The sequence below is a fragment of the Aquarana catesbeiana genome, linkage group LG09 (assembly GCF_042186555.1).
Source record: "Aquarana catesbeiana isolate 2022-GZ linkage group LG09, ASM4218655v1, whole genome shotgun sequence".
NCBI classification, from domain to species: Eukaryota; Metazoa; Chordata; class Amphibia; order Anura; family Ranidae; genus Aquarana; species Aquarana catesbeiana.
In genome coordinates, this window is record NC_133332.1 from 78,327,375 (window position 1) to 78,352,495 (window position 25,121).

Here is a 25,121-nt window from a genome sequence, read left to right on the forward strand (position 1 = left end):
CCAGCGGTTGGAGATGGTCTGCTTATGCATAGTAGCAACTATCAGATGTATTCAGATCAGATGTATGTAGATGCATTTCACGTTAGCATCCACCTCTCGAATGCCCCATTCTCCATATAACCAGTGGTTCCATACAGTATCCCCCATTTCAAGGGCTAGGGGGGTGACGATAGCCTTTGGGAAAACGTGCCGCCTGACCTCTATGTCAGTACAAATGGACCCAGAAGGGTGGTTTCTACTCGTTAAGGGCATACTGCATGGACACTGGTATACGTTTGCCTCTATATATGCATTTTCACACAGTGTGTTTTATGGCCAAGACTTTGAAACTCTTGGAGAAATTTAGGGAGGGATTTGTGGTTCTGGGGGGAGATTTTAATGTTACCCTAGATCCCAGATTAGAAAAGACCATTATCCTTTAAAGCCATTAAATATGTATAACAACTTTTTCGTTCCATTCACCTGGTACATAGCTGGTGGGTATTACATGCAGAGAAGAAAGACTACAGCTATTACCCCAAAACTCATAATGTTTACTCCCGGCTTAACCTAAACCTAGTGAACCAATACTATCTGAATTATGTGATATCTGCCACTATTGAATCCATAACAGTCTCTGACCATGCCCACCATCACAATAATTTTTCTCCCGGTATCTGGGGATCATCGGGAGAGGACGTGGCGATTAAACAAGACTTTGCTGGATGATAGACAGATATCAGAGGATTTACTACATAAATTGATAGAGTATTTTGAAATAAATACATCTGAGGAAGTGTCAGAGCAGACGGTTTGGGAAGCCCATAAGGTGGTCATTAGGGGGGAACTAATAGCACATGGCTCATGTGTTAAAAGAGAAAAACTGATAGAAATTGAGGATCTATTGGAAAAAATAGAGGAGTTGGAGATAAAACATAAAGCTAATCTTGACCAAGATTATGCTACACATCTGGAGGCACTAAGAATAGAACTCTCAGGATGCCTGGTTCGAAGAGCCAAAGAAAAGCATAGACATTTTGCGCAACGTTTTTATGAACAAGGGAATAAATGTGGCCGATTGCTGGCCAGACAATTAAAAAAGCAACAGGAACTAGGTCATGTTCACAATTTATTAGTTACTGATAAACAGGTAGTGGATAGTGGATAAGTCTATAGCTGGGGAATTCCATTGATTTTATACAGATCTATATGACATACAATCAACCGCTTTGAGAGAGGAGGAAAAGAGGAGGGTGGAGGAGATTAGGGAATATCTTATGGACTCTGCCCTACCAGCTCTGAGAATCGGTTGTTGAGAATCTGGAACGACCAATTACCGTTGAGGAAGTGAACAAGGCAGTAGAAATCTTGCCAATGGGGAAAAGTCCAGGACCATATGGCATAACAAACGCATATTATAAGAAATTTATCTCAATATTGGTATCTCCTCTGTGTAATTACCTTAATAAAATCACGGCCACTAATCCCTTATCTTTGGAGGCACTGTTGGCATATGTGACAGTTCTTCCAAAAACTGGGAAAGACCCACAATATTTTGCTAACTATAGATCCATTTCACTTCTCAATTCAGATACCAAATTATTAGCAAAGATTCTAGCCCTCCGACTACAGGATCATATAGAACAACTAGTCCATTTTGACCAGACAGGTTTTATGAAGGGTCACGAAACTAGAGATAATACCATCTGGTCCCTCCATATCCTCCATTGTATGGAAAATGGACCTGATAAAATCCAGAGTGTAGTACTATCAATGGATGCAGAAAAGGCATTTGATAGAGTGAACTGGGGGTTCATGATGGAAGTATTGAAGGAGATAGGCTTGGGGGGAGCCCAAGGGCCAGAATCAAGGTAAATGGTACCCTCTCAGATTACTTCGATTTACGTAAAGGCACCAGGAAGGTGTGCCCTCTCTTAAATTGGTGCCATGATACCACAAGTAAGGCATGGGTCTCACTGGAGAAAATATTAGTGGGTAGAAATTTAGCAGGGGCACCCTGAATTCCAGCTGCATCCAGGGGCCTCTCAAGGTGGACATCCCCGCTAACACGGGGCTGTTTATCGGTGTGGGGCAGAATGAATAAAACTGGTAAATATTCTCCCCGTGTATCCCCATTGGCCCCACTGGAGGGATACCCTTGGTTTCCCCCCTGGAGAGGAGGTAGGAGTTTTAAGCCTGTGGGGATCAGAGGGGAATACAACGTGTGCCAGGTATGCCCCACGAGGAACCTTGTCTCCCTTTACGGAGCTGGTGTCATCCCAGGGGAGCATACCTATGGCGAAGTGGAGATATCTCCAAATGTCAATATTTTATATAAAATTAGAACCCCAACTAAGGCCCTTGAGCTCTCTTACTACATTTGAGACTTTGTGGATGAACATGTCAGAACCCAATGATTTGCTATCTCGAATGTATAAGATAGTTCTCAGTGGTCAAAACAGTCCAACCCCTTATTTTAATAAAGAATGGGAAAGAGAGCTAAACTACACATTTACTTCATTACAAGTTAAGAAATTGGTACAATCAACACACTTTACTTCTATAAATTCTTCCACACAAGAAATTTCATATAAGTTTATGGCCAGATGGTATCGAACTCCAGCAAGATTGCCACAGATATACTCAACAGCAAAGGGAGAGAAAACAAAAATAAATGAATTTCCTTTTTATTTTACACACATATATACAGTGGGGATGGAAAGTATTCAGACCCCCTTAAATTTTTCACTCTTTGTTATATTGCAACCATTTGCTAAAATCATTTAAGTTCATTGTTTTCCTCATTAATGTACACACAGCACCCTATATTGACAGAAAAACACAGAATTGTTGACATTTTTGCAGATGTATTAAAAAAGAAAAACTGGAATATCACATGGTCCTAAGTTTTCAGACCTTTTGCTCAGTATTTAGTAGAAGCACCCTTTTGATCTAATACAGCCATGAGTCTTTTTGGGAAAGATGCAACAAGTTTTTCACACCTGGATTTGGGGATCCTCTGCCATTCCTCCTTGCAGATCCTCTCCAGTTCTGTCAGGTTGGATGGTAAACGTTGGTGGACAGCCATTTTTAGGTCTCCCCAGAGATGCTCAATTGGGTTGACAGGTGCTTTCTTGATACCATTTATTGTTTTAATATTTACAAAAAGAAAAACTCTGAAGACCAGGGACTTAGATGGCAGACTTAGATGAGAATATCACGGCTTTAGGAGATAGGTAAAAAAAGGTTTGCATCGGTAAGAGGGTGGGAAGGGGTTTTATTTTTGTCCAGAAAAAAATCTTTTATCGTCCAATTTTATTTTGCAATGGCTTTTTCATTTTATACATAATTAAATATAAAGTCTTGGCACTACAGATTATGATTGTTCTGCATTGTTTAGCCAATGATGTTACAAAATCCCAGCCTACGCCTTACAGCTAATTTAACATCTTTATTTTTTAAACTATAAATTAAAGGATTTAACAAGGGAACAGCTGCTGTATTGAACAGAGAGAACATCTTCTTTGCATTCAATGTTCCCAATGATGTTGGTGTCAAGTACTGGGAGACAAGTGTGGTATAAAGAAGAATGACTACTGTTAGGTGTGAGGAGCATGTAAAAAAAGCTTTTTGCTTTCCAGTGTTGGAACGGATACTCATTATGGTAGATATGATAAAAATATATGAGACTGAGGTAAAAAGGAAAGGGAGTAACGTTATAACAAAGATTCCCTGGATTAGAAACACAATATCCAAGACAGATGTGTCATTACAAATGATTTTTATCAATGGTATCATGTCACAGAAGAAGTGGTTGATCTCATTAGAGGTGTAACATGAGAAGCCTGAGAAGATGACAACAGCAGGGAGGACTTGTATTAAGCCCATAAACCAGCAGCTGATGGCAAGCAAAGAGCAAACTCTACTGTTCATGACCATGTGGTAACGCAATGGGTTACAGATGGCAACATAACGATCATAACTCATTGCAGACAAAATTAGAAGCTCATGTCCAATCAAGGATGCAAAAATGTACATTTGAGTTATGCATGCTGGGTATGAAACCATGTGATCTCCAGTTATGAAGATGACTAGGACTTTATGCAAAGTGATGGTGGAAGAAGACACATCCACAATGGACAAGTTGGCCAGGAAGAAGTACATGGGGGTGTGAAGGTGACGATCCAAACAAATGAGTAGAAGAATGGTCATGTTGCCACCAAGGGTGATTAGATAAATAAGTAGGACTGTGATGAAGATTAAAATCTGAAGATCTGGTGCATCAGTGATCCCTTTAATATAGAAAAATGTCACCAAGGTGCGATTAAGTGGACTTGAAAACATTATTTTGCTCTTCGATCTAAAAAAAAAAAGAAATCATATGTATAATTATATATATACAGTATATACAGTGGGGACGGAAAGTATTCAGACCCCCTTAAATATTTCACTCTTTGTTATATAGCAGCCATTTGCTAAAATCATTTAAGTTATTTTTTTTCCTCATTAATGTACACACAGCACCCCATATTGATAGAAAAACACAGAATTGTTGACATTTTTGCAGATTTATTAAAAAAAAACTGAAATATCACATGGTCCTAAGTATTCAGACCCTTTGCTCAGTACTTAGTAGAAGCACCCTTTTGATCTAATACAGCCATGAGTCTTTTTGGGAAAGATGCAACAAGTTTCTCACACCTGGATTTAGGGATCCTCTGCCATTCCTCCTTGCAGATCCTCTCCAGTTCTGTCAGGTTGGATGGTAAACGTTGGTGGACAGCCATTTTTAGGCCTCTCCAGAGATGCTCAATTGGGTTTAAGTCAGGGCTCTGGCTGGGCCATTCAAGAACAGTCACAGAGTTGTTGTGAAGTCACTCCTTCGTTATTTTAGCTGCTTAGGGTCATTGTCTTGTTGGAAGGTAAACCTTCCACCCAGTCCGAGGTCCTGAGCACTCTGGAGAAGGTTTTCTTCCAGGATATCCCTGTACTTGGCCGCATTCATCTTTCCCTCGATTGCAACCAGTCGTCCTGTCCCTGCAGCTGAAAAACACCCCCACAGCATGATGCTGCCACCACCATGCTTCACTGTTGGGACTGTATTGGACAGGTGATGAGCAGTGCCTGGTTTTCTCCACACATACCGCTTAGAATTAAGGCCAAAAAATTCTATCTTGGTCTCATCAGACCAAAGAATCTTATTTCTCACCATCTTGGAGTCCTTCAGGTGTTTTTTTAGCAAACTCCATGCGGGCTTTCATGTGTCTTGCACTGAGGAGAGGCTTCCGTCGGGCCACTCTGCCATAAAGCCCCGACTGGTGGAGGGCTGCAGTGATGGTTGACCTTCTACAACTTTCTCCCATCTCCCGACTGTATCTCTGGAGCTTAGCCACAGTGATCTTTTGGTTCTTCTTTACCTCTCTCACCAAGGCTCTTCTCCCCTGATAGCTCAGTTTGGCCAGACGGCCAGCTCTAGGAAGGGTTCTGGTCGCCCCAAACGTCTTCCATTTGAGGATTATGGAGGCCACTGTGCTCTTAGGAACCTTAAGTGCAGAAGAAATTTTTTTGTAACCTTGGCCAGATCTGTGCCTTGCCACAATTCTGTCTCTGAGCTCTTCAGGCAGTTCCTTTGACCTCATGATTCTCATTTGCTCTGACATGCACTGTGAGCTGTAAGGTCTTATATAGACAGGTGTGTGGCTTTCCTAATCAAATCCAATCAGTAAATTCAAACACAGCTGGACTCAAATGAAGGTGTAGAACCATCTCAAGGATGATCAGAAGAAATGGACAGCACCTGAGTTAAATATATGAGTGTCATCGCAAAGGGTCTGAATACTTAGGATCATGTGATATTTCAGTTTTTCTTTTTTATTAAATCTGCAGAAATGTCAACAATTCTGTGTTTTCTGTCAATATGGGGTGCTGTGTGTACATTAATGAGGAAAAAAAATGAACTTAAATGATTTTAGCAAATAGCTGCAAAATAAAAGAAAGAGTGAAAAATTTAAGGGGGTCTGAATACTTTCCGTCCCCACTGTGTGTGTGTATATGTGTATATATATATATATATATATATATATATATATATATATATATATATATATATATATATATACATATATGATTGTCTGCCCAAGAGGGTTAAGGCAGTGCTGGAAAATAATGGTGGCCACACAAAATATTGACACTTTGGGCCCCAGTTGGACATTTTCACTTAGGGGTGTACTCACTTTTGTTGCCAGCGGTGTAGACATTAATGGCTGTGTGTTGAGTTATTTTGAGGAGACAGCACATTTACACTGTTATACCGTATATATATATGCAAAAGTTTTAGGCAGGTGTGAACAAAATGCTGTAAAGTAAAAATGCTTTCAAAAATATATAGTTTGATTGTCTATTTTTATCAATTTACAAAATGCTAAGTGAGCAAACAGAAGAAAAATCTAAATCAAATCAATATTTGGTGTGACTACACTTTGGCTTCAAACCAGCATCAATTGCAGACTTTGCACACTTGCACAGTCAGGGATTTTCTAGAATTAGAGAGGTGAATGATTAATCAATTATACCAAGCGGCAGGGCCATCTTAACAGCATCATGGGCCCCTGAGCAAAGTAATGCAATGGGGTCCCTACAAGCCTGTCCCAATTTTCGCACCTACTCTCAAGAATTAAAGTATAAATCCTCACTGTGCACTACATCGCAGCCTCACTGTGCCCAACATCGCAGCCTCACTGTGCCCAACATCGCAGCCTCACTGTGCCAACATTGCAGCCTCACTGTGCCAACATTGCAGCCTCACCGTGCCCAACATTGCAGCCTCACTGTCATTGCAGCCTCACCGTGCCCAACATTGCATCCTCACTCTGCCCATCATTGCAGCATCCCCATGCCTAACATTGCAGCCCCACTGTGCCCAACATTGCAGCCTCACAGCCTCACTGTGCCCAACATTGCAGCCTCACCATGCCCCCATTGGAGCCTCACTGTGCCCCTTGCAGCCTCACTGTGCCCAACATTGCAGCCTCACTGTGCCCAACATTGCAGCCTCACCATGCCCAACATTGCAGCCTCACTGTGCCCACCATTGCACCCTCACCGTGCCCAACTTTGCAGCCTCACTGAGCCCAACATTGCAGCCTCACCGTGCCCAACATTGCAGCCTCACTGTGCCCAAAATTGCAGCCTCACCGTGCCCAACATTGCAGCCTCACCGTGCCCCTATTGCAGCCTCACTGTGCCCCTTGCAGCCTCACTGTGCCCCTTGCAGCCTCACTGTGCCCAACATTGCAGCCTCACTGTGCCCAACATTGCAGCCTCACTGTGCCCAATATTGCAGCCTCACTGTCATTGCAGCCTTACCGTGCACAATATTGCAGCCTCACTGTGCCCAACATTGCAGCCTCACTGTGCCCAACATTGCAGCCTCACTGTGCCAACATTGCAGCCTCACCGTGCCCCCACTGCAGCCTCACTGTGCCCCTTGCAGCCTCACTGTGCCCCCATTGCGGCCTCACTGTGCCCCCATTGCGGCCTCACTGTGCCCCCATTGCGGCCTCACTGTGCCCCTATTGCAGCCTCACTGTGCCCCCATTGCAGCCTCACTGTGCCTCTTTCAGCCTCATTGTGCCCCCATTGCAGCCTCACTGTCCCCAACATTGCAGCCTTGCCAGGGATGGAGGAAGAGAGAGGGTGACTGGAGGAAGAGGAGAGTTGGGGATCACAGAGCATGAATAGCATGCTGTTACAGCTTACATGAAATTGCCTCTGCTCTGCTCGCCATCACACACATCCCTGCCTCCTCCTGACCCTGTGCCTGTGATAGACAGAACACTTCCCAGTATTGAACCTGCATTCTCTCTATCACAGGCATGTGGTCAGAGGAGGCGTGGCTGTGTGTGACAGCGACCAGAGTGGAGGCAATTCTAATAGCCAGAATATTCCAGAAACTGGCAGGATCAGCCATGTTTTTTACAGCTTCCAGAGGGGCAGGATAGACAGCACAAGCACTGTGCTGTTTAAACTTCTATAAGGGAAAAGGTTTTCTCTTTTTTTTTTTAAGGGTTACAAACACTTTAAACTTTACTAAGATGCTGGTGGGCTGATTCTCCCGAATGCTAAATACTACTTCTTTGCATCTTCGATTATGCATATAGCATGTTGTGGAAAACTAGATCTCACTGTATTTATACTGAACCTCCTCATCTTAGTGTTTTCCCATAACTCAGGGCTCAGCAGCCTTGATAAACCGTGGTCAGTTTACAGGGGGAGGGTAGATATTGTCAGGATCAGCCAGGTATTTTACAGCTTCCAGAGGGGCTGGTTAGACAGCACAAGCACTGTGCTGTTTAACCTTCTATAAGGAAAAAGGCTATCTCTTTTTTTTTAAGGGTTACAAACACTTTAACCGCTTGCCGACCGGCTCACGCCGATATACGTTGGCAGAAGGGCACGTACAGGCAGATTAAAGTACCTGTATGTTGCCCTTTAAGAAGCGGTCTGCGGGCGCACACGCCGACCGCGACCTCTGTGAGTGTGATCGCGGGCCCAGCGGACTCGATGTCCGTGGGGATACCCACGATGGAGAAGCAAAATGATACCCCAGCTCCACTGCCAATATGATGATCTATGAACTGTGAACAGATGCTCTAGCCAGGACGTTCAGGCCCCAAAATGCAGTACTTGAATCAGAAAAGGGCTGGCGACTTGGATGCTCTTGAATAAAAGTCCTTTATTGGGTTACATGGGTACACGGGTACAGGCTACGCTGACACGTTTAAGCTAAGAAGCCTTCATCAAAGGCCTTTGATGAAGGCTTCTTAGCAGAAGCGCATCAGCGTAGCCTGTACCCGTGTACCCATGTAACCCAATAAAGGACATTTATTCAAGAGCATCCGAGTCACCAGCCCTTTTCTGATTCAGATACCCACGATCGTCTCACGGAGAGGAAAAATGGGGAAATGCTGATGTAAACAAGCATTTCCCAGTTCTGCCTAATGACACTGACACTGATCACAGCTCCCTGTAATGGGGAGCAGTGATCAGTGTCGAGGCACACATAGCCCCTCACCCCACAGTTAGAATCACTCCCTAGGATACACTTAACCCCTACAACGCCACCTAGTGGTTAACCCCTTCATTTCCAGTCACATTTACACAGTAAATGCATTTTTAATTGCACTGATCACTGTATAAATGTGAATGGTCCAAAAACCGCACCAAAAGTGTCCGATCTGTCCACCATAATGTCACAGTCATGATAAAAATTGCTGATTGCTGACATTACTAGTAAGAAAAAAATTATTAATAAAAATGCCATAAAACTATCCCCTATTTTGTAGACGCTATCACTTTTGCGTAAATCAATCAATAAACGCTTATTGCGATTTTTTTTACCAAAAGTATGTAGAAGAATACGTATTGGCCTAAGCTGAGGAACAAAAATGTTTTTTTATATATTTTTTGGAGATATTTATTATAGCAAAAAGTAAAAAAAAGCGTTTTTTTTAAATTGTCGCTATTTTTTTGTTTATAGCGCAAAAAATCAAAACCGTACAGGTGATCAAATACCACCAAAAGAAAGCTCTATTTGTGGGGAAAAAAGGACGTCAATTTTGTTTTGGAGCCACATCGCACGACTGCTCAGTTGTCAGTTAAAACGACGCAGTGCCGAATCGCAAAAAGTGCTCTGGTCTTTGGGTAGCCAAATGGTCCGAGGCTTATGTGGTTAAGCTTTACTAAGGTGCTGGAGGGCTGACTGTCCTGAATGCTAAATACTACTTCTTTGCATCTTAAATTATGCATATGGCATGTTGTGGAAAACTAGATCTCACTGTATTTATACTGAACCTCCTCATCTTGGTGTTTCCCCATAACTCCCCTGTACTGAAGCATGAAGCAGGTTGATTTCATCCAAACACAACACACCCACTTTACATATGCAGGAACAGACCGTGCATGATGAAGGTTTTACTTACTACTCAACATTGTAGGAAAAAAACACTTAGGCCCCTTTCACATGAGCTTTCCGATCAGGTCTGCTTGTCAGTTTTTAGACGGACCTGATTGGATGCTCCATTCACTCCTATGGAGCGGCGGATGTCAGCGGCGACATGTCCGCTGACACCCACTGCTATCCGATCTCGTCTGTGAAATCCAGATGGATGGAGACCCTATTTTCCATATGCCTGGAGGATCGTATGGGACCCATAAAGGAGCTCTATCCCTCAGCGGATTGATCACCTGCTGAACAAAGCGGAGTCCGACAGGTGAACCCCCCGTGTGAAAGGACCCTTACCCTAGGGTCCAGAAATTGGTGGGTTTTGGATTATAGTATCAGCATGGCATTATATATGTGTTCCAAATCTATTTTTTTCAACTCTTTAAGAAGAATATGGGATTAAATTTTTTTTTCAGTACTTACAGTTACTCTACTGGTGCAATGTAAACTTTGAAAGTCCTTAAAGTCTTTGTTTCCTCAACTCAGAATCTCACTCAACTTTTAATTCTGCACAAAACCTATTGAACCCCACAAAATCAACACCAATGAGCTAGATGTGAGGTAGAGCCAGCTACCCTGCTACATATGCAGTGGAAATGTCCTAAACGATTTAGGTACTAGAGAGACATACTTGATACCATCAATAATGTATTTTAAATGAACCTATCCAATGACCCTACAGGATATATATTGAGTAGATGACAAAGACTTTACTACACAAATACACACTACTATTACCCAACTACTATTTATTGTACAGAAACCTATAGTTAAAAATAAATATCTCCCACTCCTCCTACATTTAACCTATGGTAACAATCTAACAACACTTACACTCAAATGGAAAAACTTTTAAACCAAAATAGGGGTAACCCATCACAATTTGGGAAATATGGTTGGGAGCTCCAGGTCTTGTACCTTCACGCTTAATTTTTCAAAGACTTATGTCAAGTGCTGTTAACAATACCCTATCCACTAGCACATGAATATTACTACTGCACATTAAATGAGGTAATAAAGATATGTGGTTTTATACAATTTGTGTACAATATTTCCAAACCTGTGGAAAGTTTTACATCTTAGATGTACATGGCAAGAAAACCTATATTGTCACTATGTAAGAGTATATCCAAATCTGAATGGAACTGATCTGTCATTAGTTTTTTAGTTTAACATGTTGTAGAGGGAGAGCTATGTGGTGTGGGGGTTGGGGGATTTGATTTATTTATATGTATAATGTAAAACTTGTAAAACATCAATAAAAGAAACTACCAGATATAAAAAAAAAATCACTGAGCATTTAATCACTTTCAAAATTTTGGATATAATTGTAAATATACGTAAGCTTGACATGATTTAATTATGAGTCATGTAACACTTTAAGATTGAGCACTTTATGCAATTCGAACTTTAAAGAGGCATTATATAAATGTAGATAGGATAACTTTTCTATGGTGAGCAAACATGTATTTTTCATCTTCATTTTTAAATCTTCACTCTTTCTCAATACCTCAGTTAGAAGATTACAGGCCCGAGGGCACAATTCTAAATTGCCTCCCAAAATACGTACAGGAAAAAAAAATTGTTAGTGAGATAAGGATTAATTGGGTAGCATAGGGAGCGATTTACTAAAACCTAGTGCACACAGAATCTAGTGCAGCTGTGCATAGTAACCAATCAGCTTCTAACTTTAACTTGTTCAGTTCAGCTTTGACAATAAAACCTAGAAGCTGATTGGTTACTGTGCACATCTGCACCAGATTCTGTGTGCACCAATTTTAGTAAATATCCCCCATAGTGTACAGTAATGTATGTTTTATGTAGTTATATCTCTTATCTTTTTCTTTACTAAACAGAAATTCATCAATGAGGTATTATACCAAAACACATCAAAGCATTTACCAATGATTCCAACTTATTTAATATACCCAGTGAGGTTTTGGGACACATATATTTGTAAACCTTTCTATAGTGACCAGCTCATGCATCCTGACCATCCTGCTTACAGCATTTTGTGTGGCAAAAGAGCGCTGAAATGCTTACTTATTCTGAAACACATGTTGTTCTTGACTCCCACACTTGAATGAGCTCGGAAGACTGATGTTCAGGCAAATTACTCACTTCAAACTTTATTCTTTTTCTAACTATAAGCTTAGAGATGCAGCAGTGTATATGTGTATAGTGTGAGAAGTTGGTCAGGATGGAGGGGGTGACTAATAAGTATCCTTACTCAATTGCTAATTTAAACAGAAATTGTGTAGACAACATCATAAATACCATAAAAACTATAAGTTTGATTTACTAAACGAGTAGAGGCTGTTTATTTAGGGAGATGTAATCTAAATAGACTGTCTTCTTAGCTGGGTAAATAAGTTGAAGCTATGATCACCAGGAATCTATGATGATCATCACGAACCATCCAATCATGTGCAAACTAGAACCATATTTTCCTTCTTGCACATTCTTGGGTCTTGTGAGCAAAGCTGAGCTGAGCTAAGTGAAAATTAACTTTGCAAAGTGAACAGCCTCTACTTTTTTAAGTAATTCAGCCCTAATGTTTGAAAGGAAAATACAATATTATGTTAGTTGCAGAGAGTTTTTGCATAAATTATACTGATTCACTTACCTGCTACGTCAGGTAGCTGATTCATTAAAATTTTCGGCTTTTTTTTGTACCTTTTCTTCTAATGTTGAATATTGTACCAACAGCCCCATGAGAACAACTAAGATCAGTATTAAAGTCAGACTGGATATCCTTAGCTCTATCCCTGGTTTTTATATAATCTAATTACTATTATTTGAATGTGTTTTAAATATTAGCCTTTCACTATCATTGAAAGAGCAATTTTGCTGTTTGAAATCAATCTACACCCAAGAAATCCATACTTGCTTGTTACTATGTGATTGATGTGCCTCCTTATATACTGTATGTATGTATGTATATACATCTGTATACCTTTAATTAATCCATTGAGTATTTGAGTGTTGTTGCATATTGATCCCACAGGACATATCAGAAAAATAAAAATGGCAACTCTTTTATTTTCAATTTTTTTTAGCAAAACATATTTCTTTATTTTTATTTTGCCTTTATTATTTCATAAACACAATGTACAGTATATAAATGTATTTATTCATGTAGAAAGCCATTTTAGCCTTCTTTAGATGCAAAAAATACATCTTATTAAAGATTTCTGTACTTAAGCCTCACTTCCTAGAGACTACAGGCAGCCATACCAACACTAATTGTGCAGGCACAAAACTAGTCCAGAGCAATGGTGTGCCACAGATGATGGATCGAGTGCATGTAGACACAACGTAGTTCTGAGAGGGTTGGGGAGATCAGCCGCAGTTAGCTGAAAAATAATGGATGGTAAAAAAGGGGAAACAAATGGCGGAATCAGTGCTGATCAGATTCTTGCTCAAAACAGAAAAAGAGAATAACAAATACAATGTCATGGCTGACTTTTTGGGATGCTATACAACATGGTTGCCTGTTGGGGTTGCCCATTCCGCATAATCATCACAACAAAATTTTTATAAAGGAGTACTAGGAGTGTACAGAGATACAATTATTAATATGCAGGGATGATGACTCAGGTATGACATTTATCTCTTATACTCTCCTCTTTCATCACAATGTATTGTTTTTTACTTGCCAGCTTATGGAGTTAAAGCTCAACTCCAAGCATATACAAAATGCATAAATTAATGTAGCTCCATATTTGTTAATACATCATTAATCACATTTTTAAAACAAAAAAGCAGCATACGTACAAAATTTAACTTGTGTTCAACCTCTTACAGTCCCTGAACAGCAGAACTCAGAGGAGAGAGGGAGAAGCAGCACAATCAGTTGTGCTACAATGCTCAGGTGGTAAGAAGGAACATACATAGAAAGAAAGAGCAAGGATACAAACTTGAGTTCAGCAGAGTGCAACTTCTCTTTTCATGGTCTAGTCATAGGCTAGGGAAAGGTGAAGACCTGTATGTGTCATTTAACTACAGCAGAGAAAAATGAAGTCTCCTGTCCTGTCTGATAGGGCTGTGTGACTGAGCTGTGTAAATCATAGGAGTAGATGGACAAAAACATAAATCCTTTAGCAGGTGAAACAGCTGCTATGCATATGTTTCATTTTTATTTTTTCTGTTTGCCCAGCGTTCAGCTTTAGTTATTGGATAATTACAGCTGTAAGAAATGGGGACATGAAAACCTGATTTAAATTAAAACAAATAAGATCTGTGTCAACAAAAGACTAATAGCTTGCTAGCACATTAAGTGGAACTGAATGCAAGAAGCTGTGCCCAAAGGTAGGTAGGATACAAAGGACTAGCCACCAGTATTGCCTTGTTCTGCACTGCACCATGCCTTGTTCTGCACTGTCTCTGTGCTGAAGCGGCCATCCTGGTAAAGGCAGGGCTTTGGTTCCTCACATCAGAGCTTGCAGCAAGGAGAATGGTGAGCAGCACAATGGCGTTATTACCAAATCTCACTTTATCTTGAGACTAGCGCTAGAGGATGCAGTGCCCTAAGCTGGCCATAAATTATACATTTCTCTTATTCAATTTCCTTTGGATTAAAGCGGAGTTCCACCCATTTAAAAGTCAGCAGCTACAAAAAGTGTAACTGCTGACTTTTAATAATCGGACACTCACCTGTCCCAAGATCCAGTGATGCGGGCAAACAAAGCCTCCCTTCTTTCCCCCTCCTCTCTGCGGTGCCGGCATCACTACTGTGGGCGCCTGGGGTGGCTTTACAGCCAGGCATGCATTGCACATGCTCTGCGCGCAGTGATTGGCCGGGCACTCTCCTGGGACCCGTGACATGTCCCAGAAGATTGCAGGGAGGGAGGGTGAAGAGGTGAACTTCCTTTAGGCGCCGCGGAGCCCCGGGAGGAAGTGGGAGCAGGATGCCTCTAAAAAGAGGGTATCTACCCCCCCCAAAAAAAATGACATGCCAAATGTGGCATGTCAGGGGGTCACCGTCACTTAAAGCGGAAGTTCAATTTTTGGGTGGAACTCCACTTTAACTTATAACTATGTAGAGCAAGGGCCTGCCTGATTGCAAGTTACAAGTTGAAAGTGTTTAGATTTTACCTCATATTATATGCTTTTGGTAAATCTAAAGGAAAATTGTACAAGAAAATTGCATAATATATGGCCAGCCTTAATCACACAGTGCAGTTATACAGCTTTGAGACTGTAGACACAAAAGTGCCTAGGCACCACATCAGAAAGGGCTCTGCTTTTTCAAGAGGATTTCCAGAAAAAAAGTAATTTTTAGGGGTACCACCTAGGCCCAATATCAATTTTTGGCTGCTCCTTATAATATAGCAAATTTTCACTTTTTGAGCTCAGGACAGCTCTAGCACATGTAGCACAGCATTGATTATAATTGCATTATGTGACATCACAGTCAGCACAATTCCCAAATACATACATACAACTCTTTAACTTTAAACATTGTTCAGCCAATGATTTTACAAAATCCCAGCATACGCCTTACAGCTAATTTAACATCTTTATTTTTCAAGCTATAAATTAAAGGATTTAACAAGGGAACAGCTGCAGTATTGAACAGAGAGATCATCTTCTTTGCATTCAATGTTCCCAATGATGTTGGTGTCAAGTACTGGGAGACAAGTGTGGTATAAAGAAGAGTGACTACTGTTAGGTGTGAGGAGCATGTAAAAAAGGCTTTTTGCTTTCCAGTGTTTGAAGGGATCCTCATTATGGTAGATATGATAAAAATATAAGAGACTGAGGTGAAAAGAAAAGGGGGTAATGCTATAACAAAGATTCCATGGAATAGAAATAAAATATCCAAGACAGAAGTGTCATTACAGATGATTTTTATCAAAGGTATCATGTCACAGAAAAAGTGGTTGATCTTATTAGAGGTGTAGCATGAGAAGCCTGAGAAGATGACAACGGCAGGGAGGACTTGTATGAAGCCCATAAACCAGCAGCTGATGGCAAGCAAAGAGCCAATGCTACTGTTCATGACCATGTGGTAACGCAGTGGATTACAGATGGCAACATATCGATCATAACTCATTGCAGACAAAATTAGAAGCTCATGTCCAATCAAGGATGCAAAAAAGTACATCTGAGTTATGCATGCTGGGTATGAAACCATGTGATCTCCAGTTATGAAGATGACTAGGACTTTATGCAAAGTGATGGTGGCAGAAGACACATCCACAATGGACAAGTTGGCCAGGAAAAAGTACACGGGGGTGTGAAGGTGACTATCCAAACAAATGAGCAGAAGAATAGCCATGTTGCCACCAAGGGTGATTAGATAAATAAGCAGGACTTGGATAAAGATTAAAATCTGAAGATCTGACACATCAGTGATCCCTTGAATGTAGAAAAATGTCACCATGGTGTGATTAAATTTACTTGAAAACATGACTTTGTTCTTTGAGCTGGAAAAAAAAACATTTGCATAATTTCTCGCGTTTTAAAATCAAATCTATGACAACAAGGAAATCCATGTGATTTGGAATACTTATTGCAAAATTGTGCCCCTCCACCTTGGATGATTGCCATGTACTTAGACTTATATTTCTTATAACAGTTGCAAGTTTTTACCATTTTAATTATATATATGATTGTCTGCACTTTTCCCCAGTTTGACCCAGCTTGAAAAAAAAATGTGCAAAAAGACCTAAAACACACCTTGGTGAGTGAACCTTAAAAGTTCCCAATTTAGAACAGACTCGTTACAATATGTACAGTATGTCAGAAAAGTGAGTACACCCCTCATGCTTTTGTAAATATTTTATTATATGTTTTCATGTGACAACACTGAAGAAACAACACTTTGCTACAATGTAAAGTAGTGAGTGTACAGCTTGTATAACAGCATAAATTTGCTGTCCCCTCAAAATAACTCAACACACAGCCATTAATGTCTAAACCGCTGGCAACAAAAGTGAGTACACCCCTAAGTGAAAATGTCCAAATTGGGCCCAAAGTGTCAATATTTTGTGTGGCCACCATTATTTTCCAGCACTGCCTTAACCCTTTTGGGCATAGAGTTCACCAGAGCTTCACAGGTTGCCACTGGAGTCCTCTTTCACTACTTCTACATGACGACATCACAGAGCTGGTGGATGTTAGAGACCTTGCACTCTTCCACCTTCCGTTTGAGGATGCTCAATAGGGTTTAGGTCTGGAGACATGCTTGGCCAGTCCATCACCTTTACCCTCAGCTTCTTTAGCAAGGCAGTGGCCATCTTGGAGGTGTGTTTGGGGTCATTATCATGTTGTAATACTTCCCTGTGGCCCAGTTTTCGGGGGGGGGGGGGGATCATGCTCTGCTTCAGTATGTCATAGTACATGTTGGCATGTTCCCTCAATGAACTGTAGATCCACAGGGCCGGCAGCACTCATGCAGCCCCAGACCGTGACACTCCCATCACCATGCTTGACTGTAGGCAAGACACACTTGTCTTTGTACTCCTCACCTGGTTGCCGCCACACATGTTTGACACCATCTGAGCCAAATAAGTTTATCTTGGTCTCATTAGACCATAGGACATGGTTCCAGTAATCCATGTCCTTAGTCTGCTTGTCTTCAGCAAACTGTTCGCAGGCTTTCTTGTGCATAATCTAGAAGAGGCTTCCTTCTGGGACGACAGGCATGCAGACCAATTTAATGCAGTGTGCGGCGTATGGTCTGAGCACTGACAGGCTGACCCCCCCCCACCCTTTCAACCTCTGCTGCAATGCTGGCAGCACTCATATGTCTATTTCCCAAAGACAACCACTCAACATCTTTGGTCGACCATAGCGAGGCTTGTTCTAAATGGAACCTGTCCTATTAAACCACTGTATGGTCTTGGCCACCGTGCTGCAGCTCAGTTTCAGGGTCCTGGCAATCTTCTTATAGTCTAGGCCATCTTTATGTAGAGCAACAATTCTTTTTTTCAGATCCTCAGAGAGTTCTTTGCCATGAGGTGCCATGTTGAACTTCCAGTGACCAGTAAGAGAGAGTGAGAGCGATAACACCAAATTTAACACACCTGCTCCCCATTCACACCTGAGACCTTGTAACACTAACGAGTCACATGACAACGGGGAGGGAAAATTGCTAATTGGGCTCAATTTGGACATTTTCACTTAGGGGTGTACTCACTTTTGTTGCCAACGATTTAGACATTAATGGCTGTGTGTTGAGTTATTTTGAGAGGACAGCAAATTTACACTGTTATACAAGGTGTACACTCACTACTTTACATTGTGACAGAGTGTCATTTCTTCAGTGTTGTCACATGAAAAGATATAATAAAATATTCACAAAAATGTGAGGGGTGAACTCACTTTTGTGAGATACTGTTTATATTGTAGATAATTGAGCTTCCAACTGCTAACCATGGTTCTCATGAAATCCTGTCCTGCTGTTGAGGCATTTCATATTCTAGAATGACAACACCTGTGGCAAGTTCTACACATTGTACATAACGTTAGCATAGGCCAGTGATGGCGAACCATGGCACCCCAGATCTTTTGGAACTACATTTCCTATGATGCTCAACTACAATGCAGAGTGCATGAGCAATATGGGAAATGTAGTTCCAAAACATCTGGAGTGCCAAGGTTTGCCATCACTGGCATAGGCCATAACTATTTTTACCTGGGTCAAATTATTGTATTCAATAACCAATGTTAGGGTGACTAATCTCCTTTCAGAACCACTGTCCTTAAAGCGGGGTTCCACCCAAATTTTGAACAATATCTGTATGTATTCTCTTCCTTGCCTAGATGCTGACATGCCGTTTAAAAAAATTTAAATCGCCGTAATTACCTTTTATTTTTCTATTCTTCTTTGCACTTCCTGGTTCTCCTCCCGTGGGAGTAGGCGTGTTTCTAGCCTCTCCCAGACTCCTGGGAGCTAGTCTCAGGCTTCCCAGGATGCCACTGAGCATGCGCGGGAACGAGCGGTGAATGCTGGGAGCACAGCATTCACCAGATCCAGGAAATAAATGCTTGTGGGCTTCAAATGCCCACAATGAAGATGGAAACCGCCTGCAGTGAATAATATAAGTTATTCTTTCTGACAAAATCTGACACAGGCGGACATATTACACACAATATGTGAGTATGTAATGCTGAGAAGAAAAGTTTTTGAATGAACTAAAAAAAAAAAAAAAAAACGACAGATAGGTGGACCCCCGCTTTAAAGTAATTTTAAAGTCTTTTCTTGGCTAAAATAAAAAAGATGGCCCCTGCGCCCCTTATGGACCGGCCTCCACTCAGATATCACAGTTAAGAGATTACAGACCCTAGGGCACAATTCTATACTGCATCCCAAAATATGTAAGGGGAATAATTATGTTAGTGTGAGAAGCATTAAATGGGTGGCATAGTGTACAATAATGTTTTTATGTAGTTACATTTCTCTTGTCCTTCTCTCTAAAAAAACAGCAATTAATCAAAGTGGAATTATCACAAAATACATGACAACATTTACCAATGATTCCAATTTACTTAATATAGCCAATGAGGTTTTGGGAATCTATTTGTGGACCTTTCTATATTGACCAACTCATGCATCCTGACCATCCTGCCAACAGCATTTTTGGGTGACAAAATTCTTACTTATCCTGAAACAAATGTTGCTCTTGACTCCTGCTGTGGTTTTTGTTCACACCTGAAACAGCTTGGAAGACTGATGTTCAGGCAAATGATTCAGTTTGAACGTTATTCTTTTTCCTACTATAAGCTGATATTAAGTAACTGACCTTGGAGATGCAGCAGTGTATATGTGTATATTGTGAGAAGATGGGTAGGATGGAGTGGGAGTGTGTGTGGGGGGGGGGGTTAATACGTAACCTTACTTGATTGCTAACCTAAACATGTAGAAAATGTTTAGACAACTTCAAAATTAACATAAAAAAACAATAAGTTTGATTTACGAAAGGAGTAAAGGATGTTAATTTACGGAGGTGAATGGGCCAAATAGACTGTATTCTTAGCTGGGTAAATAAGGTGAAGCTATGATCACCAGGAAGCTATGATCATCATGAACCACCCAATCACGTGCAAGCTAGAACCATATTTTCCTTCTTTGCACATTGTTGGGTTTTGTGAGCAAAGCTTCAGCTTTTGTACCGAGTTAAGTCAAAATTCACTTTGCAAAGTGAACAGCCTCTACTTTAGTAAATCAACTTCAATGTTTTTAAGGAAAATACAATATTATTTTAGTTTCAGAGAGTATTAGCATAAATTATACTGATTTACTTACCTGCTCAGTCAGTTAGCTGACGTGTTAGAATGTTCACCTTTTTTGACTATTTGTACATTATAATCTTCTAATGCTGAATATTGTACCAACAGCCCCATGAGAACAACAAAGATCAGTATTAGAGACAGCCTAGATATCCTTAGCTATCCCTAGTTTAAATATAATCTACTTACTATAATTTGAATGTGTTTTAAATATTAGTCTTTAATTAGCATTGAAAGAGCAAGTTTTTCTGTTTGAAATCAATCTACACCCAAGAAATTCATTGCTTGTTACTAAGTGATTGATGTACCTCCTTATATACTGTATGTATACATATACATCTGTATATCTTAAATTAATCCATTGAGTATTTGAGTGTCATTGTGTATTGATCCCACAGGAGATATCAGAAAAAGTATAACTAGCAACACTTTTATTCACATTTTTATTAGCAAAACATGGCTTTTTTAAGTTTGCCTTAATTATTTCATAAATACAATGTATACTAATTTATTTATTCATGTAGAAAGCCATTTTAGCACTTTTTAAATTTAAAAAAATAACATATAAAGCCTCGCTTCCAAGAGTTTTCAATTTTTTTAAATAATAATTCTAAAAGGAACACAAAACCAATATCTTTGTAGAGATCCATGCAAAAATATGTGTGTGAAAAAATAAGGTTAACTCATATTAAACCATAATAAACAATGTGCATCAAATAAAATAAATGATGAAATAGCAGTCCTATAATATCTAAATCACTTCTGCATAACAAAAAAGTAAACTTCAAAGATAAATAAATAAGAGTCCAAATGTGAAATCTGGAGATCATTACTGTTTGGTAAGAGAACTGGTACACCTGTCTGTGAGGTGGTTTAGGATTCTTACACGTGGACTTTCATCATTTTCAAGATTTTACATTTGGACTTATAAATATTTCTCTTTGAAGTTTACTTCTTTGTTATGCAGAAGTGATGTATGTGTTATGGGACTGCTATTCCATCATTTATTTGATGCACATGGTTTATTATGGTTTAATATGAATTAACCTTATTTTTTCACATACATATTTTTGTATTAATCACTACAGATATATTGGTTTGGTGCACCTTTTAGAGCAATTATTTTTGTAATTCCTTTGTGTCTGGAATATTGTTTGCTGCGTTACCTCCTTTTGTACTAAGCACACAGTTTTTTTCTGTGTTTATAATTTTATTTTTAAATCTGTAGCTTTCATTAAAATAATACTCAGTGATTTTGAAAGGACTTTGTTTATGCTATTCCCACTTCCAGGTGACAGCCATCTCTGAAGTATGCAAAAATGAAACAGCTTTCCATTAATTCTATACAGACTTACCTCACTCTCTTCATAGCTAATTAAACACACTACTTGATTACTTCTGCCTTACTTCCTTGTCAGACTATAGGTCATGACACAGTAAAGAGTTGACCAGCTGATCTCATTAACACTCACCCTGCATCATTTACCCTCAGCTGGTCAACTACTTCCTGTGTCATGGCCTAAAGTCTGATCAGGAAGGAAGGCAGAAGTATCGGAGCAGTGTTTTTAAACTGCTATGAAGAGAGTTAGGTAAGCCAGTGTAGAATTAATGAAAAGAAGTTTTATTTTTGCAAAATAAGTACATTAATGCTATATTGGTACAAAGGGGAGCTGGAATTTAGAAGAAAAAAAAAGGCGAACAAAGGTGAACTTAGCCTTTAAGAAACCTGAAGGCACCATGGTTGAAAAAGACTGCTCCAGAAGATAAGATACAAATAAATGCAGTTGTGTAATAATTAATACATCAAATAAATACAACTATTTAATAATTAATACATCAATAAATGTATTTTTAAAATATAAGCAGTTTAAGTACCGCTGACAAAGTCCCGCCCCTTGGGACGTAACGCATACGTAACTGAAAGGAATCACGTGACGTCACCAGCGGCCATCTCTGTTTTGTTTACAATGAACGCTCATACACCAGGCACTAGCTTTTAGTGCCATGTTTGTAAGTTTTAATCTTGGTTTTTATACAATAAACTAGTATTTGCAGAGAGCACTATATAGCTTTGTTACATGTAACATATTCAATTGGAATTCCGGCTCCCATATCGAGGACAATTGGATTGGTTTAACATCTGTTAGTGCTGACTGCTTCATCATTCGGCTTGAGTATCCAGTTCTGTGAGATATAAATGGGATCAATAAAGACTCCTGGTGTTTGTCCCTGTAAGGGAATGCGCATGTGACCCATTTGTTAAGTCAGGGGTCCACGTCATGAGGTGAGTTGCTAGCGCTATCTGTGGTGGAGGCTTTGCACGATGTCACCTCCCTGACCTTTGACTCACGAGTGAACACAATTTGGGAACTTGGTATGAACTTTATATGAACATTATATTGAAACTTAGTTCTACCATTTAGTTTAAAGCGAAGATATAAAGCGGAACTTCCACTTTAAGCACTCCTCGCCCTCTTACATGCCACATTTGGCATGAAATTTTTTAAGGGGGAAGTGGGTGCTTAGTTTTGAGTGGGCCCCTCCCTCTCGGCAATCCTCTGGGACACATCGCGTTCTTGACGTTTGGAATTTCCAACAACATTTGTGCGACCGTGTGTATGCAAGACAAGTTTGAGCCAACATCCATTGGAAATAAATCCAGGATTTTGTTGTCGGAATGTCCAATCGTGTGTACACGGCATTAGAAGATTTGGTTATTAGCTGAAGGCAGGACAGGCTTCCCTGAAGAGATGAGTCTCAAGGGATCGCCTAAATGTGGACAGAGTAGGAGATAAAACAATGCAAGTACCCATGGAGCTTGCCAGAAGTTCTGTGAGCTCCTATTTTTTTTATTGTAGGCCAACAATGCTGCCTTCTGCACGCATGAGTGCCCTGAGTGAGAGCGGCTCTCCAACGGGGCAATCCAGAACAGGAGTAGCCAAGAGTGCTGCTGAGGGACCCCAGAAGAGGAGGATTGGGGCCACTCTGTGCAAAACCAACTGCACAGAGGGGGTAAGTATGACATGTTTATTTAAAAAAAAAACTTTACATAGTTACAGTACATCAAGTCCAACCTATGTGTGTGATTATATGCCAGTATTACATTGTATATCCCTGTATGCTGTGCTCATTCAGGTGCTTATCTAATAGTTTTTTGAAACTATCGATGTCCCCCGCTAAAACCACCATCTGTGGAAGGGAATTCCACATCCTTGCCACTCTTACAGTAAAGCACCCTCTACGCTTATTGAACTCCCTTCCGCAAAAAACTTTTATCCCTATTGCGGGGTCACCAGTATGGTATTTGTAAACTGAAATCATATCCCCTCTTCTCCAGAGAGAATAAGTTCACTGCTTGCAACCTTTGTTCATAACTAATATCCTCCAGACCCTTTATTAGCTTTGTTGCCCTTGTTTGTACTTGCTCCATTTCCAGTACATCCTTCCTGAGGACTGGTACCCAGAACTGGACAGCATACGCCAGGTGAGGCCGGATCAAAGTCTTGTAGAGTGGCAGAATTATCGCTTTATCCCTGGAGTTAATCCCCTTCCTAATGCATGCCAATATTCTATTTGCTTTGTTAGCAGCAGCTTGGCATTGCATGCCATTGCTGAGCCTATCATCTACTAGGTCTTTTCCATCCTAGATTCCCTCAGAGGTTCTCCCCCTAGTGAGCAGATTGCATTCATATTTTTGCCACCTAAATGCATTTTTTAAATTTTTCTACATTAAACCTCATTTGCCATGTAGTTGCCCACCCCATTAATTTGTTCCAATCTTCTTTCAAGGTTTCTACATCCTGCGGAGTAGTTACTTCCCTGCTTAGCTTAGTATTGTGCGCAAATACAGACATTGAACTGTTTATCCCATCCTCCAGGTCATTTATGAACAAATTAAATAGGATTGGTCCCAGCACAGAACCCTGGGGGACCCCACTCCTCACCCCTGACCATTCCAAGTATTCCCCTTTTATCACCACCCTCTGAACTTGCCCTTGTAGCCAGTTTTCAATCCATGTACTCACCCTATGGTCCATGCCAACAGACCTTACTTTATACAGTAGTTAGTTACCCATTAATTAGTAGTAGTTACCCTTTAATGCCACTGCCAGCATGTGAAGTTCAGCCTCCCTGCTTGCTCACTCCTCACTCCCTGCCTGCAGAAGGCAGCATTGTTGGAATACGATAAAAAATAGGAGCTCACAGAACTTCTGGCAAGCTCCATGGGTACTTGCATTGTTTTATCTCCTACTCTGTCCACATTTAGGCAATCCCTTGAGACTCATCTCTTCAGGGAAGCCTGTCCTGCTTTCAGCTAATAACCAAATCTTCTAATGCCACGTACACACGATCGGGCATTCCGACAACAAAATCCTGGATTTATTTCCGACGGATGTTGGCTCAAACTGGTCTTGCATACACACAGTCGCACAAATGTTGTCGGAAATTCCAAACATCAAGAACGCGGTGACGTACAACACGTACAACGAGCCAAGAAAAATGAAGTTCAATAGCCAGTGCGGCTCTTCTGCTTGATTCCGAGCATGCATGGAATTTTGTGCGTTGGAATTGTGTACACACCATTGGAATTTCCGACAATGGATTTTGTTGTCGGAAAATTTGAGAACCAGCTCTGAATTTTTTGTTGTCCGACAACAAATGTCCGATGGAGCCTACACATGGTCGGAATTTCCAACAACAATCTCACATCGAATATTTGTTGTCGGAAATTCCGACCGTGTGTATGCGGCCTAACTCTCCCATCAGTTCATCCCTTACAGCCCCTCCCTTAAGATTGTAAGCTCGCAGGAACAGGGCCCTCCTAACCCTCTTGTATTGATGTATTGTCTTCCTTTATATTATAAAGTGCTGTACAAACTGTTGGTGCTATATAAATCCT

General features: G+C 40.5%; 2 protein-coding genes and 1 long non-coding RNA gene across 3 annotated transcripts in view; 1 reads left to right on the forward strand and 2 right to left on the reverse strand.

The window, feature by feature from the left end:
* Positions 1-12,850, forward strand: part of LOC141107825 (uncharacterized) — a 16,440-nt gene extending 3,590 nt beyond the window's left edge. Inside the window, exon 3 of the long non-coding RNA XR_012235970.1 lies at positions 9,518-12,850. This is a non-coding gene — a long non-coding RNA (uncharacterized lncRNA). The remainder of the gene's footprint in view (positions 1-9,517) is intronic.
* LOC141107824 (olfactory receptor 5AR1-like) lies at positions 3,376-4,323 on the reverse strand. Its single transcript, XM_073598820.1, has one exon. It carries the CDS (start codon positions 4,321-4,323, stop codon positions 3,376-3,378), a length of 948 nt encoding a protein of 315 aa, XP_073454921.1.
* A 2,599-nt stretch (positions 12,851-15,449) lies between the features above and the next one.
* Positions 15,450-16,397, reverse strand: LOC141107191 (olfactory receptor 5AR1-like). Its single transcript, XM_073597931.1, has one exon. The coding sequence runs from the start codon at positions 16,395-16,397 to the stop codon at positions 15,450-15,452; it is 948 nt and encodes a 315-aa protein (XP_073454032.1).
* Positions 16,398-25,121: the final 8,724 nt, after the last annotated feature.

Excerpts from the sequence above, each read along its gene's own strand:
- LOC141107824 (XM_073598820.1), bottom strand. The coding sequence starts at position 4,323 with ATGTTTTCAAGTCCACTTAATCGCACCTTGGTGACATTTTTCTATATT.
- LOC141107191 (XM_073597931.1), bottom strand. The coding sequence starts at position 16,397 with ATGTTTTCAAGTAAATTTAATCACACCATGGTGACATTTTTCTACATT.